General features: G+C 41.3%; 1 protein-coding gene across 1 annotated transcript in view; it reads left to right on the top strand.

The window, feature by feature from the left end:
* LOC118342361 (putative adenosylhomocysteinase 3) overlaps window positions 1–15,595 on the top strand; it is a 39,185-nt gene that overhangs the window by 20,864 nt on the left and 2,726 nt on the right. The window contains exons 2-13 of the mRNA XM_035680870.1: window positions 2,260–2,371; window positions 8,776–8,944; window positions 9,579–9,684; window positions 9,818–9,902; window positions 10,081–10,175; window positions 10,606–10,712; window positions 10,980–11,096; window positions 11,262–11,325; window positions 12,033–12,121; window positions 12,216–12,286; window positions 13,341–13,435; window positions 14,281–14,379. Coding sequence (XP_035536763.1) covers window positions 2,260–2,371; window positions 8,776–8,944; window positions 9,579–9,684; window positions 9,818–9,902; window positions 10,081–10,175; window positions 10,606–10,712; window positions 10,980–11,096; window positions 11,262–11,325; window positions 12,033–12,121; window positions 12,216–12,286; window positions 13,341–13,435; window positions 14,281–14,379 — 1,209 coding nt within the window. The remainder of the gene's footprint in view (window positions 1–2,259; window positions 2,372–8,775; window positions 8,945–9,578; window positions 9,685–9,817; window positions 9,903–10,080; window positions 10,176–10,605; window positions 10,713–10,979; window positions 11,097–11,261; window positions 11,326–12,032; window positions 12,122–12,215; window positions 12,287–13,340; window positions 13,436–14,280; window positions 14,380–15,595) is intronic.

Here is a 15,595-nt window from a genome sequence, read left to right as displayed (position 1 = left end):
TAGCGCGCTCAACGTGCCGTACAGTATATCGTAAACATCTTCTACATCAGCATGTTAGCATGGCGACGTTGGCATTAAGTTCCAAGCACCACCATGCCAAGTACAGCATAGACTTGTGCTCATGTTGTTGTTTGTTTTTTTTTTTTTTTTTTTTTTAAGATTTACTGCTCCCTTTTGTACGGCCTGGTTAATGTGTTTTTGGTGTTCTGTTTTTTTTCATTGGCAAGGACTTGGGAAGCTTTTGGACAGAAAGTTGTTTAGATAACAAGTTGTTCTTTTGTGCTCAAATGTGGAATATATTTTAATAATTCCATAGAGTCCCACCCTAGATATTCAGCAATACATTTAGTGTTCAGTAGTTTTTCCTCACTCTTTCAATACCAAGTTCTAATACTACACCTCAAAATTAAATTGGGTCATCAGGGGCAAAGATAATCTTCAGTTTTGATACCAGCAACTACTCAGGGAACTCGATCTCTTGAACAATCAACAATTAAACAAGAATACAAAGGTAGGAGAGAGGGAGAGAGGGAGGGGAAAAATGAAAGGAAAGGGAAACAATTCATTGCATTGTGTTTGCTGGCACATGGCTGGACCAGTTTGGGCTGGATTGTATGAAAGCAGAGGCTCAAAAAGAGGCAGAGGGAGAAGAGGTAGCCTGAGAAATTTTGTGAAATGATCAGACCTCGAAAGACGAGGTCCCCTCAGTGCACAAGGTCTTGAATCAGACATACTTGCAACTTTATCACACACCCCCACCCACATGCAGCAATGCTGAAGAAGAAAAAGAATGGGGAAAGCAGTGAGCCCTGTGTGAAGAAGGTAAGAATAAAAGGACTGAGTGGAGGGAGAGGATGCTCAGTCTGGCTTGAAAGTGGTTTGTAGGAATGTGATGATCAGCTTCTTCCTTGTCTCTGTGTGATATGGTATATCGTGGTGTTCTCTGAGAGCTGTACTGTCTGTGCCCCTTTTTTTTTTTTTTTTTTTTTGGAAAGGTGTTGATGCTCCAGTCTGCGTTATAGTCTTGAGGGTACTGCTTAAGAAAAGGCCCGGTGATCACTAAACTGAGAGAAAAGGCGAGATACAGAAATGAGAGCGTTATACCGTTAATGATATCATGTGTTGATGTAAGACCTCTGGTTATGATGACTCAAATGTTCTTCGTGATTGGACACCAGTGATGCCCTGTGCCATTTACTGAACGTCACACACACGCACTACGAATGAAACGTGAATGAAAGACACAGACGTACACAGCTTCCTGGTATCTGACTTGCATACACACACAGAGGATGACTATCAATTTTTTTCTCCTTTACAAAAACCTGAAAATATTTGCTTCTTTTTGTACTCAAGGACGGCCTTTTCTTTCTCTCAGAAATATGAAGAATGAAAATCAATGAGGAGTGACACTCATTCTGCTCCTTTTTATCAAATCTGTAAAGCTTTTCACCACCTCCGTCAGAGGACAGAGAGGCGTTGGGAAAAATCTGCTTTTCCAATGTTAATCGTGACAGAAATATTTGCTCATTTGTTGGCATTATTGAACAACTTTTCTCAGTTAGAGATAAAAAAGAAAGGACCAAAAAATCATGTTTTCACAACTGCAAACATCCCCCCACTAGCATGTATTGTTCTTGTAGTTTTATGGTAGGAATAAGTCAGCTATTCATACTCTGGAATATTATCAGTACATGAAGTATGATACACCAAGCTATTGATGTAATAGCGGAAAGATCAACAAAGTGATAGTCATGGTCAGTGTGTGACCTGACTAGTGTCAAACAGAGCCAGGATGAACTGTTGTACCTCGTGTCAGCTCTGTGGCCTTGTCGCCTGCTTGATAATAGCCTCATTGTCTTTATTATCTTTTTTTTTTTTTTTTAAGTCAGAATGAACTTAGAGCTGCCCTCCTTCCTTGGAGACGGCAGTGTACCGATTCTGTCTCTTCTATTTTTATTATGAGCCCTTTTTTTTAATCTGTATTTTGTGTTCTTTCTTATCTCAACAGTTTGATGTGTTTATAAAAAAGCTGTCCTTACATAAACATAGCATGGCCTAAAGAGAAATGGCGTCATTAAAGATGCAGTTTGCAAGTTTTTTTTTTTTTAATGGTTGGCTATTGAATTTCATCATAATCTTAGTTAATGTATTGTGTGCTTGTGTGCGCTTGTGTGTGTGTGTGCTTTCCAAGAGCTCTATATGTGTATGTGTACAAAGAGTTCTGATCTCTGTCCGCTTCTGCCCCCTGTCCACCAGCAGATCCAGTTTGCGGACCAGAAACAGGAGTTCAACAAGCGTCCTTCCAAGATCGGCCGGCGCTCTTTGTCCCGCTCCATCTCCCAGTCCTCCACAGACAGCTACAGCTCAGGTAAACACACACGCAAACACACTCTCTCCACATTGCTCAGTCTCAGTAGCGCACCACTTATCATCAGACTCGCTTGTGGATATGACATGTTTCCATTACGTACGTACACCAAAGATACAGAGAGTGTTTAACCTGGCTGTTTCCTTTGCGTGATTGTACTTTTCTCTCCGGCTCACCTCCGCGTCTCCCTGGCTCTCGGTCTCACACTCTGACACTGCGGTTCATGTGAAACTGGGCTCTGTTACAGGATTAGCTGCTGCTGGAGTGCTGGAGAGGGGGAGAGAGAAAGGAGGAGAACTGGGAAGTGTTGGGTGTGGTTGAATTGTTGGTTACTCACACACTCTCTCACTATAGTCATGAATGGGACTGCGGATTCAGTTAAGTTTTTCACCACCACCATAAATGGCTATCCAGCAAAGCGCTATACATACTGCAATCTGTGGGCAAAAAGGAATTAAATGAGAGTTCCAACTTCACGTCTGTTCATGCTTGTTAACCTTCAGACATTATAAAGTTATAAATTAGGTGTCTCCACTCTCAATATGGTCCAATGACTATAAGCTTCAGGGGCAAAATTAGTTTTAAAATCAATCAGTGATGCTGCCTGTGAGCAGAAAACACTCTTCTTCCTCACTGCTATTTTCCTGCAGTCATGATACCACTTCATTAATGCACCAGGTGGAAAATATCATGCAAGCATTTTCCCTCTTTTCATAAATGTCCCATTATGTCCGAATATGGCCTTAAAGGCATTTACGTAGAAGTTGGATTTCTTTACTTTAACAGCTTGATCAAGCCTGCAGTGTTGCATATCCCACTACCAGAAAAGGACTTTAGAGGAAGTTTGATCCAGTGTCGAAAAGGGATTAATCGTTTGGTCTGTACATTATCAGAAAATGGTGAAAAATGCCGGTTTTAATATCCTTAAGCCCCAGTTGATATATTCAAATTGGGGTTTGAACTAATGGTCAAATATAACAATCAAACACTTACTTCATTTACTTTCATATGTGGCAAAGACAAGTATCAAATCCTCAAATTTGAGAAGCTGGAATCATCAAATGTTTGGATTTTTTGTTTAAACAAGTTTACTCAATTATTAAATATAGTTGCCAATTTACAGACAATTGACTAATTGCTAATCGACTAATTGGTCCAGCTTTAACTGCGATGAAGTATGAAGGAAATGTTTGTACAAGGCAGCAAATGACACAGTGACGTGCGTACCGTATTTCCCGAAAGTGTAAACCAAAAACAGGTTCCTGCTTTCATACTGAGAAATTGCAGCACAAAGATGGAAAAAACCTGATATGAATAAACCTGTTCTACTTTTGTGTCCTTGTCCTGCCTTCTCTCTTGTTCACATACTGTTTAAGCTGTTTCGGCTGTGACGGCTGTTTTATTTCGGACTGTGTGTCAGGGTCATCCGCAGGGCATGGATCTCCCAATGACACCATTAACATGATGAATTAATCTGTGTATGATACAGCTTGGATGGTGTCGTGTCTAGCGCCAGAATCTGATGGACAAACAGATGGATGGCAGATGGACAAATGGACAAATCAGTCAGTATTACTGGATGGTCATAATGTGCCGCTCAGGTCAGGGGGAGCTAAATTTTTTTAGTGTGAATTCAGTACTCTTACTGAGAAAAAAACAAAACACAGCTATCTCTGTCGTCTTTTACTGAGGGCACAGCCGAGGGAAGGAGGTCATCGCTTGGTGGTTGTGGCCAGGCCGCTACCAAACAGGACCACAGCGGCTCTGCAAGGCGCAAACACAACGGACTATTTGGCATGGCATGGCCAAAGCAGATTGACCTGGGCTCTTAGAAAAAAACTTTGAATTGTTTTTTAGAAAAAGAGCCTTAGCTAATACCTAAAATATCATATCATCCCTGTGGTCACTCGGACTTGATGATAACAGTTGTTGAAAGAGCAGGTAATCTACAAGATCTACGGTTTCTTAGCCACAAGGCTTCAGTCTTACCTGCTTGAATCTTAAACATTTTGGATATCTTAAATTCAGCTCAGCAGCCCTTAGATCACACTCGATGTAGAGTCACTTTCTTAGGTGAGAGTTGGATACGTTCTAATTTCCCTCTAACACACATCTTGTGTTCTCTTTTCCTCCTTCTTTCTCTTCCCCTTTCTTTTCTTCTCTCCTCTCACTTCCCTCCTGCAACCAGATAAGAGCTCATTAAATCACTCTACCTCCCAAGAACCTTTGTCTCCAGCCTGAGGCTGTCAGATCATGACTAAAATAATGATCTGTTTGTTTTTTTTCTTCTTGATATTGAGATAGTGATGCGAGCACTTAGTCTGCATTCATTTCACTCGGTGATTTGATGAGCTCGTTTTGGTCTGTCCTCTTAACATCTTCACTATTACCGACAGCATTTGCAAATTAAGGGAAATGTGTCAGTGCTGCTTTAAGAAACTCCTGCAGCCCTTTAGTCTCCCCTTTTGAACCCTCTGTTTTATGCTCTTTCTCCCCCCTCTCTGCTGATTCCCTGTCTTCTCCCATAATTCCCTCACCAGACTGCTTCTTATTTCTCTGATCGTTCCCACAGGGCAGAGGACACACTGAACCACAACACTAGAACTTTTCCCAAGACCACTTTCGTATAGATTTTGTCTCATAAGGCTTCCCCTTAAGATGAGGGTCTATAAAACTGCACATGAATTCCTGAATCACCTTGTAATAAGTTAAGACAGTAAGTGTTGATGTTGTGAAAAAATTAAATCACGAACATTAACAAGTAATCAGAGTTAAAAAGGGAACGCCACCTATTTTACACATCAAAGTCTGTTTTCAGGTCTTTAGGAGTACTGCTGTGTATGAGGAAAATGTTGTATAAAGCCTTTTTTGTCTCCAGAGAGAGTTTTTATAAATTTAAGTGATGACACTTGAGTCCATGCCTGTTGGAGCTGAAGACAACAATTTTGAAAATGGGAAATAATCTGGTGGCGTAGAGTCATAAAGGAGGAGGTTACCGGTCCTCATATTAACTTGAGGATAGCAGCTGGAGGCTACATTACTCCACTAGCATAACCTCTGACTGAGTTGTCAGCAGTCAAATTGCATTGTGGGTAATGTAGGCACGAGTTCTGATAAGGCTGAAGAATGAATGAATGAATGAAATAAGACATGTTATCCCAGTTTCTTTTAACCATCCTGAGTGCAGTGCTAACTCGGCACAGTATGCTTAATGGTCAATAAATATTAGTATTGGCCCATATTATATAGATATTACATATTCTAACACTGAGACCAAGTTTGAGTTGTGGGATAGGTTAAGTATATTCTCATTTTGGAAGTGTCTAAAATCCTTGTGAGTTTTAAAAAGACAGATACTGAAGCCTCTCGATTTTGACTTTTCCTTAAGCTGTGTTTGGCTTTGTCCCAGTATCCTTTGCAAGTATCAGTGCATCCACCCTCATGACCCCTAAGATCTCCTCAGCTCTAACTCTCCCCCACCCTTTCCTCCTGTCAGTACGGATGGGAGATTTCAAAAGAAAATGGTACACTCATGGATTATTACCTTTTTTTTTAAAAGCCTTTCCCTTGCTGGCACAGTACAGCATGTTCTTTAACTTCGGTATTGTTAGAGTGCTGGCAGGGTACCCAGTCTTATTTGGTACTGGTCCATTGTCATTTTGAGGGAGTGTACCTGCGTTATACAAAAAGGACCTCACCTGTGTGGTGAGTCAGCCTGAAGCACAAGAACCACACTGTGCTGGTGCCAAACGTGGAGTTCCGGCACTCCTGTTTATATCTCACAGAGGTGCTAAAACACATTTGTACTGTGTTTACGTTCTACTACAGTCTTATATTGGAAAGAGACTGGAGTTCTGTTGGTAGAAAAAGGCTTTGCAGACAGCTTTAAAGTCAATTAAACTCAATGCTGTGCAGAATGTGTGCCCTTCCAAAGTGAAATTGTAGGGTTGGGGAAAAGTACAGGCTTGATTCACAGTGAAGAAACCAAAGGCGCATTGTGTTTGCTCTGCACTTTGAAACCTTAAAAGCTCTGGTTAGGGCAAGGCAAAGCAAATGTATTTGTATAGCACCTTTTTTAAAAACAATGCAATTCATAGTGTTGAAGACATAAAGGAATTAAAACAAGATATAAAAGAAATACAAGTAAATTTAGAAAGATATACATACATACATGTGATTTTAATTGAATAATACAAAGTAAAATAGAACATAAATGAACAAAAATGGAACAATGCAGATTAAACAGGAGAATAAAACAATTCCAGTGCAGTGCAAGATATGGTCCTAAATTTAATCCAGTACAATTCAATGACAAAGAGAAAAGCCTCAAATTAGAAGAACTGAGAGCTAGACCAGATCTTGCCTTTTCTGAGACTTTGTTCCACATATGTGGTGCATAAAAACTGAATGCTGCTTCCCCATGTTAAGTCTGGACTCTGGGGACAGTAAGCAGAACTGTCCAGACCATCTGAGAGGTCTGGACAGTCCATAACAGAGCACCACATCAGAAATGTATTTGACCCTAAACTGTCCATTGCTTTATAAACCAAAAGTAGAATTAGTTAGTTAAAATTAAGTTCTAACACCATGACGCCTCTGGCTTGGTTTGTGCTGTTTAAATTTTTGCAACTGAAGCTAAGAACTGACTTTTAATTGTTCTTTTTTAGCTCCAAAGACAAATATTTAAATTTTATCTTTAACTGGAACAAATGTTGGTACATGCAGTCATTGATTTGTCCAATGCACTTACTCAGTGCTTGTATGGACCAAATGTCATCTGGTGATATCCTTGTATAAATTGTGTGTCGTACCAATAAATACCACAATTATGGTATTATATTAGTGTGTTGTTCCATAATCCTGAGCTAGCTGGGAGATGTAGAACAGAACAGGCCTCAGAATGGAGCCTTGGGGAACTCCGAACGTCATTTTTGTACACAAATATGTAATCGATGGACACAAAATAGTCGCTGACTTTCAAATAGGATTTAGACCAGTGAAGCACTGTGCCACAAAGTCCACCCAGTGGAAATTTAGGCAAATTGGATAACATTTCTTTCTTTTTGAGAGAAACACCAGTCAGTGTCTGATTCACTGCTGTTTTTCAGTGATATACCATTTTCTAATTAACTGTGATTAAACATTTGTGGGCGCAGATAGTTTGCGTCATCTTACACAAAACACACAGGAGTAAAACCGCAACATCGCTCACCATAACCGCATGTGGGCCACTTATTGTGTGGGGGCTCACATGCTGAGTCAGTCAATAGTTTTCTTCCACTGGGAAAAAAAAATATTAAGCAATATGGCAACTCCACCTTCTTTTTATGCAATCTAACTTTGCTCATAAAGCTAAAGTTGTCTCAAGGGGAACTACTGCACTGTTGTCTTGGTCTAACTTTCTTTCTGAAAAACATAAATCTGGTGGCAGTGACCTGACGGGTGATTTTAATGCCATTGCTTCCATTTTCAGTGAATCCCAAAAGGGGTGAGGCAGTGGAGACGGCCGAGTGGCTGGAGGAGGAATTAGGAGACTGATCCATGAGCTGGTTGTCAGCACGCTGACATTGAGGCTATGGTGTTTTGTCTTAGTGGGGGTGAGGCTGCTGTGTGTCAGGGTGCATCATCTTGACTGACTGAACCAGACAGGTCCACCAGTACTTTAACTCCAGATTTGCTTGGATGGCAGCCATCTGCCCTGAATATATGCCTGGATCACTACATCAGATTGAAGTTATCAATGTAGTTGATCCCTTTCAATCCGCAGGTTCTGCCAAGCCGTGAGTCTGCTGAACCCGTTGATCACTCTGTCTCATGGAGATTTATTAATGGTCCGAACCGGTGTATCAGTTGTAATGTCAGGGGTGACTGTGGTCTGTTTATGCCCACCTTTGGCTGTCTGCCAGATGTCTGAAGTTGATGTTGAATCCATACATTTTGCTCTCTGTGGGAGTAGCACAGTCTTGAGTTCTCTCATTAGGTAGAAATCCCATTCATAGCACATGACTTCACTGGTTTCAGTGATAAGTAAAGTACAGTCTTGGGAAAGTTATGGCGTCATTTAAAAATAGTTGTCCTTTTAAATACTGTCACGTTGAAGTGTGATGAGCTAACGTACTGACAGCAGACATTGGCAAAGCGCTGTGGAGTTCAGAAGATGTCTCCAAGAATATCCTTGTCTTGAGTACGGCAATCAAGTTACTGTTTGGGTCACATTGTGGGCAACAGAAGGCAGTTCAAAGTAGTAAAAAATGGCGGCTACATGTAAGTGGAGCGCGAGAAGAGCGTCTGCATTTCCGCTTCTTTTTTTTCTTTCTTTTCTTTTGGATAAAAGGAGCCCGTGACAATTATGTTTGTGTGTCACACTGACAATACCGTTGGCCATGTGTGCGTTTCTTTTTTAGCGGCGTCATACACGGACAGCTCTGACGATGAGACGTCTCCTCGGGACAAACAGCAGAAGAACTCCAAGGGCAACGGAGACTTCTGCATCAAAAACATCAAACACTTTGGACGCAGGAGAAGATCGAGATTGCCGAGAGAAAACCCAAGCGATCACTGCTGGCGGGGGGGGTGGATGAAAAGTCATAGCAAAGGCTCTTCATAGCGAAATACATGTGTGCAAATTTTAAAAGTATAAAAAAGAAAAAATCCAGATTCTGGAACTTTGCGCTATTAGACTCAGGCCTTGCTTTATCAGATACAGGTAGTACAAAAAGGAGGGCATCTACAGTACGAATGTGTTGTTTGTTTTCGTTTTTTGTGTGTGTGTGTGTGTGGTGTGTGTGTGTGTGCGTGATACGGGGTGTGTTGAGCTCCTGGCAGGCCATATGTCGCCCGCACTGTAGCTTTTAGACAGAACCATTTAAGGGAACCGCAACACATGTAACACACATTTTTTCCAGTCATTCCTTAACGTTCCTTCCTTCATAGCAATACAGAGAGCCTCAGCGGCAACCCTGCAGGCTGCATTCTCCAGGACACACACACACACCAACACACACACGACACACCACACAGCACACACACACACACCATCACACAGCACACACAGCTACACACAGCGTCAGTTGTCTCCTTCAGGCTGGATGTGATGGATTAGCTGATGAAGTATAAGAAAGGTTTAAATGATTGGGAATTCCTTAACATCCAGGCTGATTCCTCTATCCACTGATGTGTCTGTTGGTGTGTTTCCTCCTCTTTTCAGAGATGCCAGCCTGCATGGTCTGAAGGAGCGAGCCGGGGGAGAAACCCCTCGCCCGGCCTGGCCAAAGTGGTGGCTGCACCCGACATGTACTGCAAAGACTGCTGTGGTAAGAAACACAGGGGCTCACGCACTCGCAGCCAAACATTATACACTTATTACTCCAGCAGCTGTAACAAAAAGTCACATGACCTTCTTTTTTCTCTCCTCAGGTTCTTGATGGAGACTCTGTCAGCTTTTAGGGGCCTCAAGTGCAGATGGGCAGTCTGCAACATCTTACTATCTACTCCACTCAGAATGAAGTGGCAGCTGCCCTGGCGGAGGGAGGTGAGACTGTGTGTTTCCTGGGGGTTTCCTGTGTGTGAGACACCTGCCCTTTTCTTCTCTCTTTTGTCTTAGAATATTCAGATGCTTTCTCTTTCTCTTCATCCTGCAGATTCATTATTTTTTTTCCATTTCAAACTTTCCGTCTGCTGTGCATTAAATGCTTCCTGTCTCATTCTAGGTTTCAGTGTATTTGCATGGAAGGGTGAGTCAGAGGACGACTTCTGGTGGTGCATCGATCGCTGTGTCAACGTGGAAGGCTGGCAACCCAACATGGTAGCACACCTACATTCTAAATAAAGCCCATTAAATGCATTTCTTTTTTAATCCTGCAGTACCTGTTGGTGGTACATGCTGCTATTTTCAGCAGACAACTACATCTTTTAAACACATTTATTTTTACACTGTGGGTAGAGGTACAGGCAGGATGATGTGTAACAGCATTTTGAAATAGATTTATAGAAATGGTGCAAAAGGTAAAGTGTAACATTTCATAGACATTCAGGACTGAATCTTAGCAACAGTTAATCAAATCTTTTCAAGGAATTATTCTAAAAATATATTTGTGGGTAAACAGATTTGCTTCCTTTTGAACATTTAAGAAAAAATGGTTGACTTTTGCTGTATTTTTCACCCTTTATTAAAATGTTCCTCTCTTTCTCTCTCTCTAACACTATGCTCATCTTCGTCTCCAATTGTTTGTCAGATCTTGGACGACGGTGGAGACTTGACTCATTGGATCTACAAAAAATACCCCAACATGTTCAAGAAGATCAAGGGCATTGTAGAGGAGAGTGTTACCGGCGTGCACAGGTAGGACTCACAACATGCAGTTACTCAGAAAGGTTGAAAAACATCACTTCAGATAAAATCAGGTCTCTCTTTAAATGAGAGGATGTACACGTCAGTGTTTACACACACACACAGTTTCTGGTGTGGTAACATCGCCATCTAGTGGTGAAAATGTGTTAAGTGTACTGTGATTATACCATTGCAGCATTGCTGTGTATATAAGAGTAGAATAGAATTAATACAGGAGCATAGCTTACTTTTTTAAAAATATATGTATTGTGTGTTTAGGTTGTATCAGCTGTCCAAGGCAGGAAAGCTTTGTGTTCCCGCCATGAACGTCAACGACTCAGTGACCAAGCAGAAGTTCGACAACCTCTACTGCTGCAGGGAGTCCATCTTAGACGGGTATGAAACACTCTCCTGTTTTAACCTCATTAAGGATTATTAAACCAAACATGTTTGTTTTTGGGAGCATTTTGTGTTGCAGGGCAATTACACCCACCTCCTCTCCGCTGCGAACAGTCAGAATAAATATGAGGCTGCCAGTGAAATTATTGTTTCTGTCCGTAGCCTGAAGAGGACCACTGATGTCATGTTTGGAGGCAAACAGGTGGTGGTGTGTGGGTACGGGGAGGTAAGACAGACATTTTTCTCATTCTCAAGCTCATGCACAGTGCATTACTGAGACCTAAATGTTAGGTCTTCCTTAGATCTTCTTTTTCCTTAATATACGTCAGTGAAATGACATTTAAAACTATAATAAGTCCACTTGTAAAAATGGAGAGATTTAGATGCGGGTTAGAAGACAAATTATATAATCATGTTTTTGAGGCATCAAAGCAAGTAGGAACAGGAATTTTACAAATGTCGTCACACATTTTAGTATTTAAAAGGTTGAATAATTGAAACAACTTTATTAGTATAGTAGTTGATATGTTATGGCCTAGTACTTATCAGGGAGCTTGTGGAGTAGTTCATCTAGAAATTATGATGTGGTTTTTGTGGTTAAAAGGAAGATCAAAACAAATGAGCAGTAAAATATCAACTACAATAAGCCAACTACACACTTCCCCACCAATTTGAGTCAGCTGTAACACCTGAACACCACCTGCTGCTGTGATTTCAGAGTGAGCTATAACAAGTTAGCAAGTGAGCAGAAGAGTCATAATAGCTAAAAATGATGGATCAGTGGTTAACACCTTCTGCCACTATAAGAGCTTTATTACAAATACAAACTTGACTAGAACTTTAAACATCAACAACATCATTTGCTATGCCTTTTATCACATCCACTTTTATAAAATGAATAGTGTAAAATAATAGCCTCTGTGTCCTCCTCAGGTGGGAAAAGGCTGCTGTGCTGCCCTCAAAGCAATGGGCTCCATCGTCTACGTCACAGAGATCGACCCGATCTGTGCCTTGCAGGCGTGGTAAGACAGCGCTTGTTCAGTTTCTCATGGCTCGCCGCTGCGGTTTCCATCCTGTTAGCCTCACGCTCTTTATTGTCTTCTCTCCCTATTGCAGCATGGACGGCTTCAGGCTGGTCAAACTGAATGAAGTCATCAGACAAGTGGACATCGTCATCACCTGCACAGGTCGGTCCAGCAGCCGTCTCGCTGTGCTTCTCTCTAATAATCACTGGATTGCTGACTAATGACCTCACAGCAGCTGTACAGGGATTTGTCCTGTTGGCAAAAAAAAAGTGGAAGACAAAAAATACACAGACTGTTCTGTCACTGTTGGTTCGGGATGACTGGACAGGTATTCACTCATTGTCATCAGTGTGTGACAGTTACTAATCAAGTTCTCAGCTCAGCAGCCAGGGGGTTGTCCTGAACACTTAATTGGAGCAGAGAATCAGTTGTTTCTGTTACTGCATCACCTAATGTTGCCAGCAGGCTGAAAGCAGAGGGCTCTCTTAAGGTTGACTGCAATTGAACAGAAAAGATAATAAGAGGATAATAAGGTAGAAGACACTTGGCATTTTACGTAGGATTTTCCTAATGAAGTTACAAAGTGCTGTTAAAAGAATAAAGCAGGACAAGCATCGTTCTAATAAGGTCATGCACCAGTCTCCATTAAGGTCGATTCATTAAAGCCCTGGCAGCAACATTCAGAAAGCTTGTTAGATTCCTAATGCCGCTGTCGAGAAACAAGGAAATCAGTCTTCCTCCCTGGTGAGGAATTGTGCATGAATCATACTTGTTTGGGTGTAAAAGTGTGACTTTACATATATATAAACAAAGCTGTTTTGTTATACAATTCCTCTAGTTTTGATCAAAATTTCAGGTGGATACCCTCACTCAAAGTCCACTTAGAGACAGAGTGCACATCAGTCCACATGCGCTACTCAGGCAGGTGGAACTCTCACACTAAATCACATTTTCAGACTTAATTAACTGCGCTACATGGTGAGATAGGAACTAATTAAACGTTGCACAGTAAAAACCTAGTTTCACAAAAATGGATACAGAATAAGTCCCCAGATTTCCTGCATTGAGTCTCTTTTCAACATAATTGTGATTTGATAAAACTTCAAGCACACTCTAGTCTCTTTCTTTGTCTGTCATTTTCTTTTCCCATTTTCGCTATCTAACTGCTCTTTGTGCGTTTGTTCTCATCGTTTCTTTCTCTTTCTCCCTCCATCAGGCAATAAGAATGTGGTGGTGAGAGAGTACCTCGACCGCATGAAGAATGGCTGCATTGTCTGCAACATGGGACACTCCAACACCGAGATCGATGTGGTCAGTTACCAACTCGCGCAAACTTGTGAAGTAACAGGAATAATGTGAAAATAACACAGGGTAGAGGCCAAACATGATTGACAAGAATAAAATAAAATGGAACAAACCAAGAGACAACTGAAGAGAAACGGCAGAGCGTAATCAAGGATCTGCGATACAGAAACAAAAGCATGGCAATTCTCAGTAACATGACAGCATGTTGAATCCTCCTGTCTGTCTGACCTTGGGCAGCCAATGTTCAAAGTCGTCATGGTAACTGATAGCTTAGCTTGAGTTAGTGGGTTTGCAGTGAAGACTAGTAGACTTTTACGAAGCCATCAAACCATAAGAATGAGTCTTGTTTTTTTATTACTTTACTTTCATGCTCTTTAAATAGAGGTTATGATCCCACTATATATGCTATATGTCATTGTTATAACAGCTTGGTTCTGAAGTAAACCAACATTTGAGACTTTTTCATGCAGAGTGTCTTACAAGGGAGTACAATATTAGAATAAAATGAAATCACAGAAGTGAATGCTAACCAAAGATAGCTGCCATGGTGCACTGATTGCATTCTGCTGACTATAAAACAGCAATACAGAGGTGCCAGGAATAGTTCAAATATGAGAAGAACTGAAGGAATTAAAAAAAAAAGAATCCGTGGTAGAGGAAGGAAGCAGTTCAGACACTAGAGGAAGTTGTGACTCACTTCTTAAAGTACTTCAGTCCTGGAAAAGACCAAACGTAATGAGTCAGTGATTCCCATGTTGATAAATGGACGACAGCTCAGCCAGACAGAAATAAGAAGTGGAAAAACTACAAAAAACAGAGAGGTTGCTGATGAGGTTGTGCTCATCTTGTAGGCAAGCCTGCGGACCCCTGAGCTGACCTGGGAGAGAGTGCGCTCGCAGGTGGACCACGTCATCTGGCCCGACGGCAAGAGGATAGTGCTGCTGGCTGAGGTACACACACTGGATCACACTCTTACGCACAGGGCTTTGAAAAAACATATCAGGAGAACCTTAAATTCCTCTTTGGATATTAGGACTGTTGTTGAACTGCACAGACATGACAAGACTTTAATAGTAATGTATTTGTGAAGCTTATTATTCAGCCATTACTGGTCAAATCATGCCATATCACATTTAATAAACATCGTCAACAAATAAAGTTCTGGAAAGACCAACCTTTTATATACACATTGCAGGTTAGGTGTGTGTGTGTGTCTGTGTGCGTGCAAGCTGTGACAGAATGAGAGCAGTCTGACAGGGCCAGACAGACAACCTGCCAGCCCGTTGCTGCCTCTGTCTGTGCTGCTGTTTGATCTTCAGCAGACTTCAACCACCATCCTCACCTCTCCCGCCTCCAGTATCACTCTGTGTTCCAACAGTTCTGATCCAAAATAGAGCTCTGTGCTCCAAAAATGGTATTTAAAGTAATAACATCAGCATTCAGTAGCTATGAAATAAAGAGATTTTAGATTTCGTTTTCTTTGAAAGTTTAAAAAAAAAGAGCTATATTTTTTCATTCCTCTTTGTTTTATATATAAAATGTAATTGTAAAACTATACACTCATGCATTTATGCATACATATCCATGTCCTGTACTTGGCTCCATTGCTAAACCAGAGACCGAGATGGGCCACAAAGACACGTTTTTGCAGACGAGAGGATCTGGGCTGTGGAGGCTCTTTGTGTACAGTACTGAGGGGTCAAAACAGCACAATAAACAATAAGGAAACCAAAGCTTCCTCCACAATTAAAACCACACATCATCTCAAAAGAGAATGGAGTGACGGGACTAATTGAAGGTTTGTGTTTCAGTGAGTCATGTGATTTGTAGCGTCCATTGGACAACCCCTATTAAGTTTTAATTCTGCTTTTTTTTTCTTCTTAAAACTACAATGCAACCTTTCTCTGTTCCCCACCACCTACTAGCCGCCGAGTGTTTCAGTTTTACATACTAACTACCTCATTTTCTGCAACACTTGGGATCTCCCAAATTCACTCACTGCAATGCAGCATCTCAGACAGCAGCAACAGTTTACTGTCACACTGAAACAAACAGGACACTGAGTTAGGTTATCTCTGAAACGGATGTCTCTGTACATCATCTCACCCAGACTGCACATCCTGACACTGTTCTCTCAACTGCAAAGTTAACGTGTGTGTGTGTGTG

The sequence above is a fragment of the Morone saxatilis genome, unplaced genomic scaffold (genome assembly GCF_004916995.1).
Source record: "Morone saxatilis isolate NCDOM2014 unplaced genomic scaffold, NCSU_SB_2.0 Contig10, whole genome shotgun sequence".
Classification (NCBI taxonomy): Eukaryota; Metazoa; Chordata; class Actinopteri; family Moronidae; genus Morone; species Morone saxatilis.
This window is presented reverse-complemented; position numbering and strand designations above follow the sequence as displayed.